Raw genomic sequence first — 19,837 nt, forward strand, 5'->3', positions numbered from 1 at the left:
TGTCATTGGTGGCGATGAAAAATTTTGAAAAAGGAGCTTAAGCGGCAACGGCTGTGACGTCACAGCAACCGTCTCAAACCGCTCGAGCGCCATCAAAAAAAAAAAACGTCAGACATTAGTGGAGAAGATCCTACTGTGACATTGATCACATTACAACACTAACGTAATCTTTGTCACAGTTTCAAGTAACAATAATGACGCTAAGTAGCGGCCTGTTCTGGATGCTGACTATTGGTTTTGGACAATTGTTTTGCATCAGCTTTTGCTCGTACGCTTATACACAAGTTTGAGGAGGTTAGCAACGCCCCGGGCCGATAGCTCGGTCGCCAAAGACACCAACGCCGCGATCAACACCATTTTCTGCGGTGGCACACACATTTCCGCGCTTTTGCCCGTGCGCGCGTGCTCGCTCCCTCTCCTCCGGCTCCTTCCTCTCTCTCTCTCTCTCTCTCTCTCTCTCTCTCTCTCTCTCTCTCTCTCTCTCTCTCTCTCTCTCTCTCTCTCTCTCTCTCTCTCTCTCTCTCTCTCTCTCTCTCTATCTCTTTCTCTCTCTTGCTCTCACACAGTCAAGGGGTGACAGGCCAGAACCGCTGGCAGTTCTGTGACCGCCCTGCTTTGCATTTGGGGCAGGCAGGAGGCTGGCTGGCTGGCTGTGGGTGGCTCGCTCCGCCTCCCCGTGTCACGCCCCAGCAAAGGTGTCTCACGACACCCTCTCATAGTGCGATAGTGCGAGGCCAGGCTCACAGCACTGTGCTCCATTAATTTAGCACTGGCCTGTCGCTTTTGCTCTCAAAGGCACGGTCGTGCGTTTAGCCGCTCGTGGTTCTTCGTTGCATGACGCGCGCTGAATTGGTTGTGAGCCACCACCACCACCACCATGTCACCACCCCTGATCGAACCCAAGTACGCCTTTGGCCTCCGTGCCGCGGTGGTGGACAACGCCTGCTATCTGGACGAGCAGAATGTGGTCTACCCTGCCGGTGGCAGCATTGTGGTCTACAATGCCGATCAAAAAAGTCAGCGTTTCATTCACAGTACCGAGGGTCGCGATGGCTTCTCCGCCATGGCCGTCAGCCCGAATCGCCGCTACATTGCCGTGGCTGAGCGCGGTGAAACGGCCTCTGTTACCATTTACGATCTTCACTCGCTCAAGAAACGCAAAGTGAGACCATTTACCTACCCCCCTGTCCCGCTTTCACTTGGCTCTTTCTCGATTGCCCTCCCACCCCTTGGGTTGCTCCCAGCGTGCGCTTGCTCTCCCCTGCCCTCCCTCCCTCCCTCCCTCCCCTCACCTCTCCGCTGCGTGCTTCTCTTCGCGGTGCACCAAAACCTAGTTTTTGAGCTTGGAAGAACCCAACTGCACAGAGGTTGTCTGCCTCGTGTTCAGCCCCGATAGCAAGTATCTCGTCACCGTGGGAGGTGGACCCGATTGGATGATGCAGTATTGGGCGTGGGAGCGTTCCCATGGCCTAATGGCCACAGTCAAATGCTCCCTGGATCCAGCCGTACCCGTGTACCGAGCCTCCTTCAACCCGCAGGACAACACTCAGCTCTGCGTCACGGGTAAAAACATCCTAAAAATGTATCGCTACACTGAAGGCACCTTCAAACAGCTAGCCTTTCCCAAGGTGGAAGGCCAAAACTATTTGCATCAAGTCTGGCTCAGCCGCGATGCCATCGTGTGTGGTACCGAAGCCGGCAAACTTCTCGTCTACGCCGGCAATGAACTCGTGTCTGAGGTGACCCTTCCCGAGCGCATTACCGCACTGGCCTCTCTCACAACCGGCTTTGTGTGCGGTACTGCCACCGGCCTCATTGCCGTCTATGAGCGCCACGAGGCGCATCAGTACACCAAAGTTCGTGAGCTCACCCTCGGAGAGGAGGAGTCGGCCGCCATGGTCCATGGCGTGCACCATATTGCCATCAGCCCTGCGGAGGAACGTCTGGTGGCCACCACATCACGTGCTCAGCTCTACACCGTCGCTCTGACCGATGTCGACAGCGATGTACTTCGTGGTACACCTCAGCCCCAGGCCCACCTCTTGGTGCAGAGCTTTCACTCAGATACCATTACTGGCCTTGACGTGGCGGTGCGCAAACCCGTGGTTGCCACGACAAGCAGTGATTGTTCCATTCGCATCTGGTATGCCCATGCCCACACCCGGTCGCTCGTTCAAGAAGCCTTTTCTTTTCCCCGCTCTGTCGCAATATCTCTCACGGTACTTATACTTGGCTTTGAACCGCATCAAGGAATTACGAGGACCACAAGCTGGAGTCGTCCAAGGTCTTTCAGGACGAGATCCTCTCGGTGGCGCTGCACCCTTCGGGCCATCTCCTGTTGGCTGGCTTTGGTGACAAGCTGCGACTGATGAACCTGCTGGTCAATGATATTCGACCCATCCACGCCTTCTCCATTCGTGAGTGCGGTGAATGCCGTTTTAGCCGAGGTGGCCACCTCTTTGCCGCCGCTCAAGGCGCCGTCGTGCAACTCTACTCGACCTACACCTTTGAGCACGTGGGCAACCTCAAGGGTCACAATGGCCGCGTGCGCTCCATCTTCTGGTCGGCTGACGATGCTCGCCTCTTGACTTGCGGCATTGACGGCGCCGTGTACGAATGGGACGTGGCTACTCGCACACGCATCAGCGAGAACGTGCTCAAGTCTTGTAGTTACACCTCAGCCGTCTTTGCATCAGACGGTGACGCTATCTATGCAGTTGGCTCGGACAAAACCATCAAGGAGCTGCGCGGTGGTGAGGTTAGCCTCGAGGCGCCAGCCGGCGACGATGTAGTCGCTGACGCTGTCCTCACCCAGCTCGCCGTCGCTGGCAACGGCACCATGGTCTTTGCCGCAACGGGTCACGGTACCGTGCGCTCATTTCAGTACCCCTTGACCAACCCAGCCGAGTGGGCCTCCGTGCCGGCACACCACGGCAACATTACGCGCCTCTGCATTGATCGCCTGGGGCAGCAACTCTTTTCGGCTGGCCAGGATGGAACGCTCTTCATTTACACGATTACGGACAAGGAGGGCCGCCACAGTCAAGCCAAGCCCGTGGAATGGGCTGATGAGGTTCTCATCACGGGCGTCGACCTCACGGATAAGGAGCAGCTTGTTCAAGATCTCCAGCGTCGCGTGGACGAGCTTCAAATGGCCTCGGAATACCAGCTGCGCTTGAAGGACATGAATCACAACGAGAAACTCAAGGAAATGACGGACAAGTTTGTTCAGGAGAAGGAAGAACTCAAGCGACAGCTCCAGCAGCTCAAGGCGGAGCGCGAGAAAGACCTGGCTCGTCACGAGGAGGAGACTACAGCTGGCATTGATAGTCACATTTCCGAGATCCAGGAGCTTGAGCAGCACCACAACAAGCGCTTGATGGCCGAGTACGAGAAGTATCAAGAACTGCAAGCCGCCAGCCAGGCCATGCAAGAGCGCTACGAGGAGCAGCTGCAGCGTATGGAAGAGGCCAAGGAACAAGCACTTCATGATTTGACCGAGAGTTGGGAGGTTCGTGTGCCACGCTTCGAGTATTTTGTGTTGTATTTCACTCCGCTATGGTTGACTTGATCCGTTCTTCGTTTGGCTCATCGCTCGTTGGCATTGGATGGCAAACTGCCTGCTTTGCTTGTTGTCGATTGAGAACAGAACAAACTCAAGCGTCAAACGCGCCAACTTGATACGGCAAACAGCACCGCCTCGGAGCAGCAGCGCGAGGCGGAGGAAATGATCCGCCAGATTGAGATTGATGCCGATCAGGAAATCTTGCGAATGAAGCTGCGTTACGAGAAGCAGCTCAAGGAGGAGAAGGAGACCTCTGGCCGCCTGAAGGTGCGTCGAGTATGGTTGTACTGCGGATGTACTCTTTTCATCAAGCAGCGGCCCAGGACCGTTGTGCTCGGCAGTGATGAAAAGCGCCGTTGCGTTTATTGTCGTGCTGTTGTTTTCTTTTTTTCTTTTTTCAAAGTGTCGTTCTGTCCGTGTGCTTTGGTCGCATCATGGCAACTGCCACTGTTGTTGCGGTGGTTGCTGCTACTTTCTCACCGACCTTGGCAATGTTGCGTTGCCGCTCTCTAGGGCGACAATGGCGTGCTAGGCAAGAAGCTCAAGAGCCTTCAAAAGGACATTGATGCCGAACACGTGCGTCGACGGGAGATGCAGGCCGAGCAGGACAAGCTGCATGCGCACATCCGTGCGCTCGAACGCGAGATTGCGAGCTGTAAAAAGGAAGTTGCGGAGCGTGACGAAACAATTCAGGACAAGGAGAAACGCATTTACGACCTCAAGAAGAAGAACCAGGAGTTGGAAAAGTTTAAGTTTGTTCTGGATTACAAGATCAAAGAGCTGAAGAAGCAGATGGAACCGCGTGAACAACAGATTCGCAGCATGAAGGATCAGATGGCTGCCATGGACCGCGAGCTGGCTCAATATCATGAGCAAACCACGACGCAGGATCTGCAAGCGCAGGAAATGACGTCCAAGCTACGGGCCGTGGATGGTGACGCTCAAGCCGAGCGTCGGCGCGTCACCATGATGACCAACATGCTGACCCGCATTCGGGCAGACATTCAATCTGCCATGGCTCACCTCCAAGACCCCAAGGGCCTGGTGAGCCAGGTACGACAACTGCACAAGAAGCACTGTGTCGAGGCTGCTGATTATGCCGCCCCCTTGGATGAGGATGCACAGACTGAGTACAACCGTCAACGCCAATTCTTGGAAAAAACGATTGCCAGTCTCAAAAAGAAGCTGAACAAGGGTGCGGACATGCACAAGTCAGAAATGGATCGCATTATCAAGGAGAACGTAGCCTTGATTCGCGAGATCAATTTGCTACGCAAGGAGCTGCAAACATCACAGACAGAGGTGAAGCAGCTGGAGGGCACACTCAAAACCACACGAACATTGGCAGAAATGCGAGGACAGACTCTGCCTTCCAAGGCCGACACCCTGCGCATGTCTGGTACTCTCGGCAACACAGTGACTCAGGCTCACGACGCACAGCAAATGGAGCGCATGGTTGAAATGCAGCGCGACGAGATACGGTACGAATTTTTACCCTGTCACTTTCTCCTCGCTTGGGATTGTTTTCATTTACTTTTTTGTATTTGTTTGTTTGTTTGTTTGTTTGTTGTCGTTGTCGTTGTCGTTGTCTCTGGTGCTGAGGGTTGGGGTCATTGCCCTGACAGCAACGCGCTCTAAAAACAACAAAAAAAATGCCGTCTCAGCTCACCTTCACAACTGGTGGGCGCATCCAATCAGACGACTTCGGGATGCCGTGCGTGACATGGAGCTGACGGCCTCGGTGCGGCCTGGTTCGACTGGACGACTTCCTCCTCTCGATGCGACGGCTTCATAGATGCCCATGCCTCCAGACACAACCTGGCACACATGGCACGAGGCCACTTGCACTGCTTATGAGCATTGACTGTGCAGATCCAACGTCGTTGCATCATCTTTCTCCATCCGCGTGCGCATGCGCGTGTCTGTATCTGTGCAGCTCGTCGCTTGTTTGAGCAAGTGCGTGTGCCAAAGGCCGTGTCCTTTTTTGTGGAGTTTTCTTAAGGGCCCTCGCTGGCTGTCCGTGTCAGCAATGAGTCTTCGGCCGCAGGGGCCCTTTTCCTCCTGTGCTGCTGTGACGGAACAGACTGATAGCCGATTTGTAAGCTTGGACTCTTGTGGCCCTTGCGATCCCCATTCCTCACCCATATATAATCGACGCACAAGTTTTTAGGCTCATTGGCACAATGATCAAAAAAGTTCAATTTTTTTCAATTTTGGCAAAGGCATTCGCAATGGGGGTGGTGGCTGCGATGCCATTTTGGGTGCTTTCTCCTCGACCCTAGTCGGGGCCAGCACGTGATGTCAATGCGCATCGGCTGAGCTGAGGTTATGAAAGCGATCAGGCCGCCAAGCTTGCTGAGCCCACACCTCCTCTGGAGGTGCTGGTGCATCAAGAAGTTCCTGACAGGAACGAAGAGTTGCGAACCAAGGGAAAAAAAAAAACCGGTAGGAGGCAAAAACAAAAACAAGATACAAAACGCAGGCCGTGATCAATGGCAAGTAGTTTGGTCGGCACCATGATTGCACGACAAGCACAGGGGGACTGCCATTGAGACACTCGCCCAGCAAACAAGACATGCCGGTGCGGGCTGAGTCAACAGCTGAATCACCGAGAAGAGAAAGTGTCACAAGAAGCTAGCTCTGTTGTGCGGCGTCCGCACTGCGAATGTACAGGACGTTGTTACAGCTATCGGGCCCACAAGAAGAGGCGGTGTGAGACTGAAAAGAAAAAACTGATCGCATTGTTTCCTGTACGGAGCCAAAGGCAAGGCATTGAATCTTTGTCGTACCGGATCAGAACCTCGCCAAGAGCGCCGGTCATCGATCCATCAACATACTCCTCCGTGTTCAGCAGCTAAACAGTTTGATGTGGTGGAAGAGGCAAGGGTGAGAAAACAAAGCACAAAGCGACACAAAGCGAGCCAGACCAGCTCGCCACTGCGTGGCGCGAGGAGACTGCTCTTGATCGAGCGTTAGTGCCTGCGAGTGCGGACGATGTTTGTGGTCGACCGGGGGGATAGCGGACCTGCAGGTTCATGTACTGATCCGAAGCCTTCAAAACACCCTTGTACTCCATGCCCCACTTGAGCTTGACCAAGATGGGCTTGCCGGTGAGGCCAGCCAAGAAAGGCTTGGGGTTGACGGGGACGGTGGCCTGTGAAATACGAGTGAAGCATCGATGAGATAACCCCCCCCCCAAAAAAAAAAAAAAAAAAAAATTCCGGCGTGGATCAAGCATTTGAAACAAAAACAAAACAAAACAAGCAGACGAAGAGCGGTGGGAAACGGGAGAAGCTGCATCGAATGCGATACGGCAGAGGCTGCGCTGAGCAGCCTTGTCGAGCATCGTCGAACGACGACGCACCATTCTGACGGGGAGGCGGTTGCTCAAAGCGCTTGGATGAAGTGAGATGCAGCTAGAACTAAAAAGTTGCGGCGCACAGGTTAAAGGAGGGGCACATAAAAACAAGGCGGGGCATGAGCTAGGTAAATGTCTTGAATACCACAAAGGATCAGTAGCAACAGGCACAGGTGAATCGGGATCCTGCGCTGCCGTTTCAACCAACACCACCCCAGCCATCAGCCATGGAACAGCCATCACCGTCTCTCACCCGCGATGGTAACCAAGTGTCAGTGGCCATCAAAACACGTGTTTTAAACACATTTGCTCTCTCTTCTCTGTTGTTGTGCTCTTCCTTTGTGTCTTTGCTGTTTATCTCTCTCTCTCTCTCTCTCTCTCTCTCTCTCTCTCTCTCTCTCTCTCTCTCTCTCTCTCTCTCTCTCTCTCTCTCTCTCTCTCTCTCTCTCTCTCTCTCTCTCTCTCTCTTGTTGTTGTTACATGTGGTAGTTGTGCTTTTCCTTTGTGTCTTTGCAAACCGACCAAACCAATTCAAATCTCTCTCTCTCTCTCGCTCTCTCTCTCTCTCGCTCTCTCTCGCTCTCTGTGTCTGTGTCTCTCTTCTTCTCTCTTTTTTGGAATCAGTAGGATGAGTGGTGCACATCGTCTTGTTGCGGCGGGGGTTCGCCGCCTCTCGACCTCGGCATGGCGCCAGGCCGCCACTTCGACTACGGCGCAGCCTGCCAGCCCTCTTTTGGAGACGACCAAAAAGCCTCCTTCACGCATTCGCGCCGTGTAAGAGACAATTCATTCCTGTACCAGCTCGATCATGGCTGGCCAGCTGCCTGGCTGGCTGGCCTGTCTTGCCGAGGAGAGCCGGCTGCTCTCACAGACCTCACAATGCTTGGCAATCCTTCTCATTACGCACATCAGGTTCTTTGGATTTTTGGCTGGCGTCACTACGTCCTGTGGCTTTGCCTACACGCTGCTCACGGAGGACATTGAGCGGGCCACCACGCGTCTCGATACAGGCATCTCAGCACTGGAAACCAACATGCAGAAGGTGAGCGGCCAGCATCGCATCCCATCTTGCCCAAGCCACTCTCGGATCAGCACACCAGATACGCAGACCCAGAAATGGCAGCACCACACTCAGCGGATGAGTCTGACCCTGCGTTGCTGCGTAGTTGGCAGGTGGGCTGCAGCGTATTGACAACATTGAGGCCCAGCTGGCGCAGCTTGAGGCAAGCGTGGCCTACCGTCAACAGCTTGCTGCTGTGCAAGAGAGCTTTGAACAGGAAAAGGTGAGTTGATGACACCGGCTTTTTGGACAATGTGGTTGGCCTTGATCCCTGGCCGGTACCTGGCCCGGCGCCATGACTGCACTTTGGTGCTTTATTTGGCCTGCTCCTCATGTCCCGTCGCTCTGCTGCAGGATGCCTTGGCCTCGGCCCTGGCCCAGCACAAGGCGGCTGTGTACGAAGCACAAAAGGACATGTACAAAGTCTTGGAAAGCAAGTAGGAGCATGGGGTTACTGGAGCTTCAAGGACTTGAAGGCATGTACTCAAACACGGTTTGGTTGATAAAGGGTGCCTCCCTCTTCTTTGGCCATGTCTCTTCTGCCAAGCTTCTCTTCGCCGGGCGATATGACGCGCTTTGCGCCATGGCGCAGAAATGATCGACTGAGGTACATGGGTCCAGAGGAACGGTCTTGAAACAAGGACCGGGGCCGGGGGGTTTTTTTTTAAGCAGCAAAGACAAAACCAAAATTTAGAAATATCACAATCAAAGACCGTTGGTCTCGAAATCTTCCATTCGACTCGATTAGTAGTAGCATAGCTGACACCGTTCATCGTGTGCGGTGCCTTCACTTTGGTACAAGTGTCACATGCATGTATCATTGGCCTGGCGGACGATCAGGCGCGCTCCCGGCGAAGGTAAAAAGCACGTCGGCGCAGCCTGATGCTTCACCTGGTGGTTAGTCCGAGTCCGAATCACTGCCATAACCGACAAGTCCGGCCAGAGAAGATCCAGCAGGGGTCGTGGTCGTAGCGGCAGGCGTCGGTGTTTGGGCCTTGGCTTTCTTCGTCTCGGGCTCGTTGTGTGAGGCAGGCTTGGCGCTGCGATCTTGCACAGCCGACGGCTCTTGTTCTGATTTGCGGCGGACCAGTCCGGACAAAGCCTGGTACCGACACAACATTCGCACACAGTTCGCGTCAGGGCGTTCTGGATTCTGCCACGGGACAGATAGAGACTCAGGGATCGACATTTCGAGGCCCGCGTCGCGCACCCACCTTCTTTTTCTGGGCCTTGGCGGTGATCAGTGTGGATCTTGCAACAATGCCTGGTGCTGGGTGGGATTCTCCAGTGGCGGGGGCGGCATCTGCATCAGTAGTCTCGACGGGCTTGACGGCGGCTTCTTGGGCCTTTTGGCGAAACTCTCGCAAGGCACGACCTTCCTCCTCCCAGCGCTGATCTTCGGCCTCAATCTCCTTGCGATTTAGCTCTTCAAGATAGCCATACTCCTCGTCATCCAGGCCTTGGTAGATCTGATTCTTGGGCTTGAGGGCCTCCAATCGCTCCTCCTCCTTCTGCGCCTTGTTGGCTTGAAGCTGCTCGAAGAGGGAACGGTGCTCATACGGTTGCTCGGGGCGCTCTGAGGGGAGCTCAATGGAAGTGAGAGTGTTGGACACCTTTTCAGCCAAAGCAAAGAAGCGGTGTACGTACGGAGCGGGTCACTGGGCTTGCGAATCTTTTCCCACTCTTCCTGTCGCTTCCGGCGCACCTCCTCGACCTCGTCCGCAGACACGAAGGCCTTGAACGACATGGTGTGGCATATGCTGGCTAACCGAACCACCAGTTCCACTGGCAAAGCCAAAACACTGCCGACACACCCAAAGGCACCTTGCCAAAGCTGCAATGGGAGGGGCCACACCCTTGGACTCACTCACACCCCTAGCGCGAAGCAGGGAGGCCCGATGCCGGGGGACGACGCGAGAAAACCACTTCGCCTCTCCAAGGGCGCTCGAATTGAAAATCTGACAATCTGACAATGCATGAACACGAGACCACAAGAAAGCAGAAGGTAATTCTTGTATGGACACAAGCATGATTTTTATCGTTTCAACTATTGAAATTGTGGAACCGCATGCACTTTTCTTCACGTTCCTTCATTGAGGTTTGTCTACTGTTGCTGTGTGCTGTGTGCTGTATGTGGTGTGTGGCTTGGGATCTGCATCTGCCCTGGTTGGTGCCAAACGGCAGCCACGTCCTAAAGTCGGAACCGAAAACCGCATGTCGGGTTTCAAGCGTTTCCTCTTCAGGTCTTTGGGAGGGTTGTCTCGAAAGAAGCACGATTGATCGTGGTTTCATGTCTGAGCAGCCTGGTATTCCGACGAGCACATGGCTGATGCACAATCGTCGAGCCCTCGAAAAATTCATAGCTTTCGGCGGCCATGTCTGATACGGTGTCTCGCTCCGTTGCTCTGTTGCTCGGCAGGTGTCTTACCGTAACTCCAAAGACCGCCGCAATGTCTGAGGGATTTGATATTCTCAAGCCCACCGAGGCTGACATCCAGAAGCTGCTGATGGCCAAGGTGCACTTGGGCGCTTCCAACTGCACCACCGCCATGAGCAAGTACGTGTACAAGCGCCGCTCGGATGGTGTCAACGTGATTGACCTGAACAAGACCTACGAGAAGATTGTTTTGGCCGCTCGCATCATCGCTGCCGTCGACTCTCCCGCCAACGTCTGCGCCATCTCCGGCCGCAACTTTGGTCAGCGTGCCATCCTCAAGTTCTGCAACCACATTGGTGGCGCTTTCCCCATTGCTGGTCGCTTCACCCCCGGTGCCTTCACCAACCAGATCCAGAAGGCCTTCCAGGAGCCCCGTCTGCTCGTCTTGACCGACCCCCTTGTCGACCACCAGGCCGTCCGTGAGGCCTCGTACGTCAACATCCCCATCATCTCGCTCTGCGACGTTGATGCTCCTCTGCGTTACGTGGACGTTGTCATCCCCTGCAACAACAAGTCCCCCCACGCCATTGGTATCGTCTGGTGGATGCTTGCCCGTGAGGTCCTCCGCCTCCGCGGCACCCTCCCCCGCGATGCCGAGTGGGACGTCATGCCCGATCTGTACTTCTTCCGTGACCCTGAAGAGATCAAGAAGGAGGAGGAGGCCGCCGCCGCCGCCAAGGAGGCTGAGGATGACACCGGCTACACCACCCAGTGGGATGATGCTGCCGTGACCGTCGATGCCACCGTTGACCCTGCTGCCGCCGCCGCTGCTGCCGCCGCCGCTGCTGGCATCACCTCCATTGGTGGTGGTCAGCTCGACGCCGACTGGTCTGCTACCGGCACCGGCAACTTCGCCGCTGCCCCCGCTGATGGCAACTGGGGCGCCACCACCGGTGGTGACTGGGCTGCTGCCGGCGGTGAGGAGTGGACCAACTAAGCAGTTTCCTCTCTTGGCTTAAACCTAGCACCTACTGGCTTGCTCTGGCTGCGGCCATCACCAATTCACTTCTGTGATGAGAATATCATCGAGAAAATCAACTTGAGCTCTTTTCTCTCTTCACACACACACACACACACACACGTTTACATATATCCGATACACCCCCTTTTTGCAGTATGAATTATCCAGCTGTCGAGTACATAACATTTTTATTCTATTGTATCACTCAATTCCGCATGTACTGGAGACACTCGCGTCCAACCATGACATGTACAGAGGGAGCGCAGGCGGACATGCACAAGCATAAACTCGACGCAAAGGCCAGACGACCGCTTTGCTCAACAGGTTGTTCAGTGCTAGTTGCGCAATGTTCGCCGCGAACGTCTGGCCCGTTTCCGAGCCGGTGCGCCGTCATCATCGGCATCATCTTCAGAGCCGAAGGAGCTTTCGTGATCATCCTCCGAGGCATCGTCTTCTTCGTAGTGATCGTCGTCCTCCTCCTCTTCAACGTCGTCCTCCTCATCCTCATCCTCATCACTTGAATGACCCCATTGAGGCCTTCGCCGAGCAGGCCGGCCTCGCCCCCTGCCACGCCCGCTGCCACCACGGGCGCCGCGCCGCGCTGACCGACCACGCCCGCGTCTGCTACCACTTGCGCCAGCGCTGGCTTGATCAAGGCGATCTTCCAGGTGAGTCATGAAAGAGTCGTAAAACCTTTCATGCACTTTCATCAACGTCTGACGAACACCTTCATCCCCACGAGCTCGGTACCAGGCCAAAACAACAAGGGATCTCACACGCGTATAGAGCGCTCGCCAACCACGCAGTTGACCAGTCTCCAGCTCGCGCAAAACCTCCTGCAGCGGCAGCATTTCTTCAGGTACAGGCGCCGCTGCTACACCCCGGCCCCGATGAGGTGTAGCAACACGCTGCATCTGTATCAGCTCCCGAATCATGGCCACCGTGTCAGACACGGGAAATGGACCGTGCGCATCCACTTGGGACGCCTGCTGCAAGATTGGATTGACAAAAGTGTTGGCGACCCGAAAGCGCGTGCGTCGCTCCAGTTCTTGCACCAGCAAACCCAAAAGTCTATCGCGAGAACAAACACACACCGCGCATCGAGAGCCATAATAAGCAACAGATCTGTACCATCTATTTCACTGTATAGTTGTACAAAAGTCAATGAGTCAGTGCGAGTCAAACGTACCGTTCAGCAGCGCAGCTAAAGTCAGTCGTGGCTTCGTTGAAGCGTAGGGCATTTGCAAATACGCGCACGGCATCGTTGGCGAAAGATCGCAGCGTGCGATACTCTCCGGCTGCAAGGCGCTCTGCCACGGCTTGCAACCAAAGGGGCTGCCCAATCTTTTCGACATAGGCGGGGTACCACTCGGCCTGCTCGTCCAGAGGCATGACAAACTCTGCAGCGTCCTCCTGTTGTTGCAAGACGTCCAAGATGGCTTGACAATCGGCTCGCAGCGCCGCCGTCATGCGCTCCCCGCCTCCCTGATACAGCACGGTGCCCAAATGCTCGCGTTGTAGCTCATTAAATCGTGCCTCCATGGCCGTCAGATCGCTGACAAATCTAAAGGCGTGTCGCGGGCCCAGCAGGAAGGCCGAAAGGATGTGAGATGCAAGACTGTGTCGTGAGAAAGCATCCGGCCATAAGCGGGAGGGCTGGGGCGGCAAGGTCAATCAACAGAGGGTGAGTGGCAGAAACACAAAGCAAAAAGAATTCGCATATCATACCCTGGGTTGAACATGTTGTAGCAGAACGCGTTTTCCAGCAAGTGCTGAATCGCTCGCACGTAATCCTCTGCTGTCTGGTATTGCTTGTTGACAAGGTTGTCTTCAATCTCCCGGAGACAAATGGGCTGCTCAACAAAGTCGGTGTAGTCTTCGAGCACGTTTGGATCAACGGGATCTAGCAAGAATTCGGTAACCTCTACCTCACACAATTTGTGATGGATGGTGAGGCAACACTGCCGCCAACTATCTGAGTGGGTTCGTGCCCCTCGAATAGTCTTCGCTGAAGTATCTGCAGCGGCTTCTTCGCTGGGCGACAAAGTCGCGGCATGAAATGCCTTGCCCCTGGGCTCGTCAGTTGCACGTGCCTCTGCCTTGACGTGAGCACTAGATGTCGACAGGCGACGGGCTACTCGGCCCCGTCCCGATGAAGTGCGCCGCCCACCACGACCACGACCGCGGGCCGTGCCTGAACTGGCAGTGGGGCCCGCGTTGCTGGATGGCCGACGTCGTGCCGGAGAAGCGGTGTTGGACACATCACGTGACGGTACGCGAGGGTGGGCGCCGCTCGCCGCCTCGTTCTCCTCGGCCACCAAAGCCTGCAGATGGGCCAATTCCGCCGCCTCAAACGGAGGATTTTGCACCTCGGGACACTGATGAATGACATCAAGCAAATCCGGTTCTGTCAAACAACCAATTGCGATACGAAAAGTGAGCAGGCTATGGGCGCCTAGGCGAGTGAGTGGGAAGGCGCATGTACCAAGGACCTGACCGTTCACAACGCGACGCAGCACAGTTTGAATGATTTCAGCTGCGCGCACGATTGCACTCGTGCGTTGATTGAAGATGATTGTGTTGGTGGTCATCAACTCTACATCCCACATGATGGCTTCCGCACGGCGATAGAAACCGTTGGCCAGTCGCTGCTCGATCATTCCCAAATCGATCGGATAAGCAATCTAAGCTCAGACAATCAGGTTTGCATGCGTGCGGATGGAGTGAAGTGGTGCAAGAAGCTCACAGGGAGATCTGAGTGGGTCAACACCAAGGAACTGGATCCAGACGTACGGTTTTGCAATAGTTTGGATAAGTCTCAAAGGGTACCTTCACCTTGTGCCACCACCCCACGGTGCTCCGGCGAATCGTCGTGACGGCAGCCAAAACACGCGACCGTGTGCTCTCTTCAAGCTGGTGGTCGCGATGGAAGGCGACGTTGTCATCCTTGGTCGGCATGCGGCGGATCAAAGCAGGTAGAGGGCGCACTGACTCGCCATCGCCATCCACGGCCAGCTCCAAACTCTCTGGAGGCGGCTCAAAGTTGGCATCGTCGGGGGCCAATGGTGTCATCTCCCATGGATTCAGCCGTTCATCTGGCCATGCTTCTCCGGTGCCATCAACATCCCAGCGTACCACGCAGCAGCGCCATGGGCTGTCCGGAAAACGCTGCGGGTCACTTGGACTCACTTCAAGCACTGTGCCATACCACTGCTCGCCATCGATGGTTGCCGAGAACCTATGACCTGGTTGCCATTGAGTGGCCACGGCATTCTCGTAGCGACCACGCAGAACGACAAAGTCCGGAATATCCTCTGTATAGGTGGGGGCAGTCAGGATCGTTCCAAAGGTTCAACGATATAATGAGCCTGAGAATACCTTGCATGCCTGCCTGACGACTAGCTCGGGCAAGTGATTGCGCATGCACACATACCCAGATCACACCAACGAAAGGAGAAAAAGTCTTGGCGGCCTCCATCGCCGGCGCCGCCTTCGATGCGGACGCGCGCGACAGCGACAGCGGGCGGATAGCTTTCGAACCCAAGATTCTCGATGGTGCACATTTCCAACGAGCGCAGCTCGCGCCGAGCCCAAGGCGGCCGCGTTGCGCTGGGTACAAAATAATATCGTGAGAAGTAATCGGTTCAAAGGCGTCAAAGGGAGGCAGGCAGGCAGGCAGGCAGGCAGAGCGGTGGTCATAAAAGATATGGCGCGTCGTGCTGGGATCGCGGAGTGCTCGCGCTCGGCCCCATTGCTGAAAACAAACCTTGTGTTGAACCAGCCCGTTTCTTGAGCGGCTTGCAAGTACTCTTCGTGCCCTTGGCGGATCCAAACGATCTGATCATGGACCTGTGGCAAGTAAGGACTGTCGAGCGTCACGCTGCAAATCCAAGCTGAAGGCAGATAGTCTTCCAGAGGAATCGGGCCACGACGATAGGCCCGCATGCTTTTGCTCTTGCGCGAGTTCCGATCGCGCGCGCCTGCATCACGTGAGCTTTGCGCTGTCGCAGCAGAGGAGGCAGAGCGCCTGCCCCTCGCCTCTTCTTGTTCCTCCATATCCTCTTCATCAGAATTGCTGTCATCATCATACGCGTGGCGACGACGCAGCAAGCGACCACGCGAGCTAGTCGTGGCGCGCTGCGCCGATCGACGATGCATGGCCTCCATGGCCTCCCAGTCGGAGTAGTCAGAGTCTGACTCGGAAGTGGCATGCTCTGACTCGACATAATCTTCGTCCTGTTCGTCAAGCTGTTGGTCGAGTCGTTCATAATCGCGCTGAAGCTCGTTTTGAAATTCTTGGTCACGTTGTTCGCGGCGCTGGCGGCGCTCTTCAGCAGTGAGGCGTGGACGAGCAGCACTACCCATGTTTTCAACGGGTTGACTTGAGCCCATGCCCTCATGAGCAGTGAGTGCCGTCATCTCGGCGGGCTGTCGCAGAGTAACCTTTGTGGCCTGTAAAAGTTGCGCTTCGCTGGCATGGCGTTGAGAACTGAGTCGTCTGGCTACTTGACTGGCCAGCACCGTGGATTGCCTAGGCTGCAGGCGACTCAAAACGGTGGAATGATCCTGGAGTTCCTCCGGATATGGAAAAGTATCCCGTGATACTAAGCGGTGGGCCACGACGTTGACAGGCACATGCGCCAGGTCATCCAAGATCACTCCCTCGGGTGTTCTAATTGAGGCAAATCGGACATGGCAAGGAGTGCAGATGAAATTTTGCTGCGGCGAGGATGCTTGCTCGACAACGACAATGGTTGGCACAAGCAATGGCGATGCACATACTCAATAAAGCCGTGAAACTCATAATCAAGAAACTGGGAAGCTGGAGGTGCCGGGACGTTCTCTGCCCGCGGCCGTCGTTGACTGAAACAGGAGAGCCCTCCCCATACATCAAGCGCCCATATTTGGTGCCCACGGGGATGGACCTGCGTGATCATAATGTCAACCGGCTGAAGCTGACCCTCAAACTCGTGGCGAACCTGCATTTCTGCTAGCTTGACGCCGTCAGCCACGTTCCAGATGACGAGGCGACCATCATGGCCCGCAGAGACGAGAACATGGGCTTGCGTTGGATGGCACACTAGGCCCGTCACTTCAAAGGTGTGGGCTTGAATTTTGTGACGCCGCTCCAAGGTGCGACTGTCCCACACCAGAAGGTGTGACACAGCCGGTTCCAAGGCGCGATTCACAAAGACAGCGGCTGCATACCTGCCATCGCTTGTCCAGGCTCCCCAGTTCATGCACACTTTCTTGGTGCCCGATGCAAAGGGTGTGTCAAGCCGGCGAGGACACCAGCCATCCTGATAGCGGCGCAAAAACACCTGGGCGTCGTTTCCTCCTGAGATGACGGCCGTTGCATCGGGGCAAAAGGCCACAAACTCCACAGTCGAATCATGAGCCACATCCTCGTGTACAAGTTCCACGTGTTGACGCTCGTCATGAATACGGTAAATCTAAGGGTGGCCAACAACATGGTGGTGGTCTGAGCGCAAGATGCTGGAGAAAGATCAAGAGGTCCTTGCAATAAACCGCCGCCCGTGGGTTGGCTCGCGCAAGAATAAACGTGGACTTGCCAACCTCTGCAGGTACGGGCCTACCTGGACCGCAGCGTTGGTCAGGGCGGCAGCAAAAAGGTTACCGCCAGGAGAAAAGCAACCAAACTGAAGACAACATTCGCAACTTCCAGGCCGGCACCGGCACTTATAGTGCACACCAGATCGTGTCGGGAGGCGCGCTGAGAAGGAGAGGATGGCGCGGAACATGACGGAAGTGTTTGCATCGGCCACTTCGTCATACGTCCAAAAGGTAATGGAAGAATCCTACAGTGATACAAAAACGGCACGTTGTTGTCTGAGATGGATTCCGCAGCGTGGCTTCCTTCGTTGCTTGCTGAATTTGAACAAAGCACTAAAAGCGCTGACGAGCAGACATACTTTGGCAGCCGTCACTAGAAGGCGGCTGTCAGCGTTGGGGCTAAAATGCACGCCACAGATGGCACCGCGGTGCGGCTGGTGTGTTTCGATACACACGCCCTTGTGGAGGTCCCAGATGCGCAAGACCTGAGGTGTAAACAAGAAGCACAGGATGTGACCATGAGGCCCCGCAGAAGGAAAAAAAAATAAATAAATAAAATAAAATAAAAGCTCAAAAGCAGGTTGAGATTCCAAGAGATTGATGCACACGGCGACATGTAAGCACGCGGCAGCATGTCATGGGACTTACTCCCGCCATATCACCACTGGCCAAATAGCGACCTGTGGCGTCTACGCTAAGATCGGAGAGTTCGCTCTTGTGGCCACGCAGGGTGGCAAGCAATCGGGAGTCGGCACTGCGCCACACTTTGATGTTGCTATCATCAGCCCCCTATCCAGATCAATGGATACGCCAGAAGAGCAAAAGCATCCACCATATCCATGACCGATGAAGCGGCGATCACATCAAGATCAAGCCAAGGGGCTCTACGTACCGTGATGACAATGCCTGCGGAAGGCTCTACCTCGAGGCAATAGCCTGTCCGGCCGTGCCCTATGACCGTACTTGTCTGCACACACGCCAAGTCGAACCCCCGCATGACAGATGGCAGCACCAAATAATGGTCACATGAGGTCTGAGATCGAGAATCCCTTGTTCGTGGCAACATTGCACATGCAATATTTGAGGCATGTTGAGCAGAGCCGGGCGTGCTTGCTGGAACTTACAGTTGTCCAATCAGCAAACTGGGTTGGTAAGGGTAAGCTGCGGGGCGGGCCCAGTCGAGCGCAGCGCCGTTGCGCGAAAACCGCAGCCACTACGCATATAGATTGCGCGATTTATAGCAGAATTTCAAAGCATAGCATGAGGGATGGGGTGTGAGAGAAGGCGTGGGTGAGGCGGCTGTCCACATTGCGTCAATGGCGGGCTTTTTCCTCGCATCCGCAGCTGTGTCGGAACAGACAAGACCCCTCTTTTTTTAAAAGCATCTGTAACTTCGCCCACAACGTACACGTGCTGCATGGGCGTTTGCGTTGAACATGTCGGTCTCGGCGCATGGCCTACGCGGCGGAGAGGTTTGCTTGACTCGTCAACATCAGTGATCCCAGACAAAAGATCTCGGGGCGTAGTCACTGAACGGACCTGAAAGAGACGATGATGATGTCCTTCCAAGAGATTTGACAAGAGACGCGAAGACATTGGCGGACCCGCTTCTTTACGTCGCTGGTGAAAGCACCACAGAAGCAAGAGGGCGAGGATCAGTTTGAGTGAATTGGCACGCAAATTCCTGGGCAGAAGCTACACACCGCATCTGCATAAGACAGGTGACGCCGTGCACCAGTATAGTCGTACTCGCGCAAGCCGCGCTACGAATGGAGCAGAGAGAAAAGAAGCTGTGCGTTATTTGTGCGACTTTGACGAGCGTACGACGGAAGGGACGATCACGTACGTCAAAAGAGTTGACCTCCTGTTGAAGGCTATGGAAGGCCTTTGTAAAAGGAGTATTCTCCAGATATTGGAGAATGGCGTGCAACACCACCTCTAATTATGGGTAAGCAAGTACGCATGCGAGTGAGCATGGCAAGCCACGCGAACAGGTGACACTGCCAGAGAGGCCGAGGCATGGCAATGACAGTCACTGACACCACGGCGAGCAGCAGAAGTAGGGTCGTCAAACCAACCTTCAGACAAATCAGCCGTCGTTGTGTGGGCGCGCTGAGTGAGGCGGCTGTCCAAGGATGCACTCGTTTCCGGTTCGGATGTGGCTGCACCGCCAACATCAGGGCTGGCTGCGGAGATGGTGGAGAGATTCACCGAACCCAGTTCTGGGGTCATGGCGGCGGAGCCGGGCGCAGGGGGATCGAGATCCATGGCGCTAGCTGAGAAATGCCTGGTCGCCAAAAAAGGGCAGTTGCCCCTGCCCCTTCAAGCAGTGATCGAGGGCACTTTGACCAGCCAAGAGCCACCCGCATCCAGCGTTAGAGCGGGCAGGATGGGGACAACCGCAGCAAGGGCTGCTCCAAATTCAGGTCATGGGGCAGTGTAGGTGGCCTCAAAAGGCTCTTCTACTCGCGCACTCCTTTTGAAAGTTGAATTGCGGCAGTCGGCTTCTGTGCAATGAGCGTTCGGTCACGAGCGATATCCGCCTGCGCTCCAGATGGCCGAGGCGTCAGGGCTCGCTCGCCTGTTCGTCGGCTCGCTCAGATGTACACACAAAGAATAATGAAGAAGAAGAAGAAGAAGGGTGAGGCTTGTAACGGCTAGCCATTGAAAGTATTTTACTTTTTATTCTTTTTGTGGCCGTTGCGGTTTTTATTCTCTATTTTTAGAATATCTACTTTTTCTCTCTCTCTCTCTCTCTCTCTCTCTCTCTCTCTCTCTCTCTCTCTCTCTCTCTCTCTCTCTCTCTCTCTCTCTCTCTCTCTCTCTCTCTCTCTCTCTCTCTCTCTCTCTCTCTCTCTCTCTCTCTCTCTCTCTCTCTCTCT

At 55.1% G+C, this 19,837-nt stretch overlaps 5 protein-coding genes across 5 annotated transcripts; 2 read left to right on the forward strand and 3 right to left on the reverse strand.

Annotated features, from left to right (window-relative positions):
• Positions 1-877: 877 nt before the first annotated feature.
• MONBRDRAFT_13840 (uncharacterized protein) lies at positions 878-4,078 on the forward strand (the record flags this gene model as incomplete). The annotated part of the gene is made up of 4 exons (XM_001742092.1): positions 878-1,162; positions 1,335-2,143; positions 2,251-3,511; positions 3,650-4,078. The coding sequence occupies 4 exons, from the start codon at positions 878-880 to the stop codon at positions 4,076-4,078; spliced, it is 2,784 nt and encodes a 927-aa protein (XP_001742144.1).
• A 2,121-nt stretch (positions 4,079-6,199) lies between these two features.
• MONBRDRAFT_13957 (uncharacterized protein) lies at positions 6,200-6,803 on the reverse strand (the record flags this gene model as incomplete). The annotated part of the gene is made up of 3 exons (XM_001742548.1): positions 6,200-6,251; positions 6,355-6,419; positions 6,591-6,803. The coding sequence occupies 3 exons, from the start codon at positions 6,801-6,803 to the stop codon at positions 6,200-6,202; spliced, it is 330 nt and encodes a 109-aa protein (XP_001742600.1).
• A 2,078-nt stretch (positions 6,804-8,881) lies between these two features.
• On the reverse strand, positions 8,882-9,730 carry MONBRDRAFT_22011 (uncharacterized protein; the record flags this gene model as incomplete). The annotated part of the gene is made up of 3 exons (XM_001742549.1): positions 8,882-9,085; positions 9,198-9,559; positions 9,631-9,730. The coding sequence occupies 3 exons, from the start codon at positions 9,728-9,730 to the stop codon at positions 8,882-8,884; spliced, it is 666 nt and encodes a 221-aa protein (XP_001742601.1).
• A 670-nt stretch (positions 9,731-10,400) lies between these two features.
• Positions 10,401-11,357, forward strand: MONBRDRAFT_30792 (uncharacterized protein; the record flags this gene model as incomplete). Its single annotated transcript, XM_001742093.1, has 2 exons — positions 10,401-11,147; positions 11,235-11,357. Exons 1-2 carry the CDS (start codon positions 10,434-10,436, stop codon positions 11,355-11,357), a joined length of 837 nt encoding a protein of 278 aa, XP_001742145.1. The 5' UTR covers positions 10,401-10,433.
• Positions 11,358-11,716: 359 nt separating this feature from the next.
• On the reverse strand, positions 11,717-19,223 carry MONBRDRAFT_4901 (uncharacterized protein; the record flags this gene model as incomplete). Its single annotated transcript, XM_001742550.1, has 14 exons — positions 11,717-12,452; positions 12,571-12,999; positions 13,110-14,065; positions 14,211-14,695; positions 14,815-14,990; positions 15,148-16,100; positions 16,307-16,834; positions 16,979-17,200; positions 17,315-17,440; positions 17,604-17,744; positions 17,848-17,922; positions 18,659-18,718; positions 18,802-18,893; positions 19,034-19,223. The coding sequence occupies 14 exons, from the start codon at positions 19,221-19,223 to the stop codon at positions 11,717-11,719; spliced, it is 5,169 nt and encodes a 1,722-aa protein (XP_001742602.1).
• Between the last annotated feature and the right edge of the window lie 614 nt (positions 19,224-19,837).

The sequence above is a fragment of the Monosiga brevicollis genome, genomic scaffold (assembly GCF_000002865.3).
Source record: "Monosiga brevicollis MX1 MONBRscaffold_2 genomic scaffold, whole genome shotgun sequence".
NCBI lineage: Eukaryota > Choanoflagellata > Craspedida > Salpingoecidae > Monosiga > Monosiga brevicollis.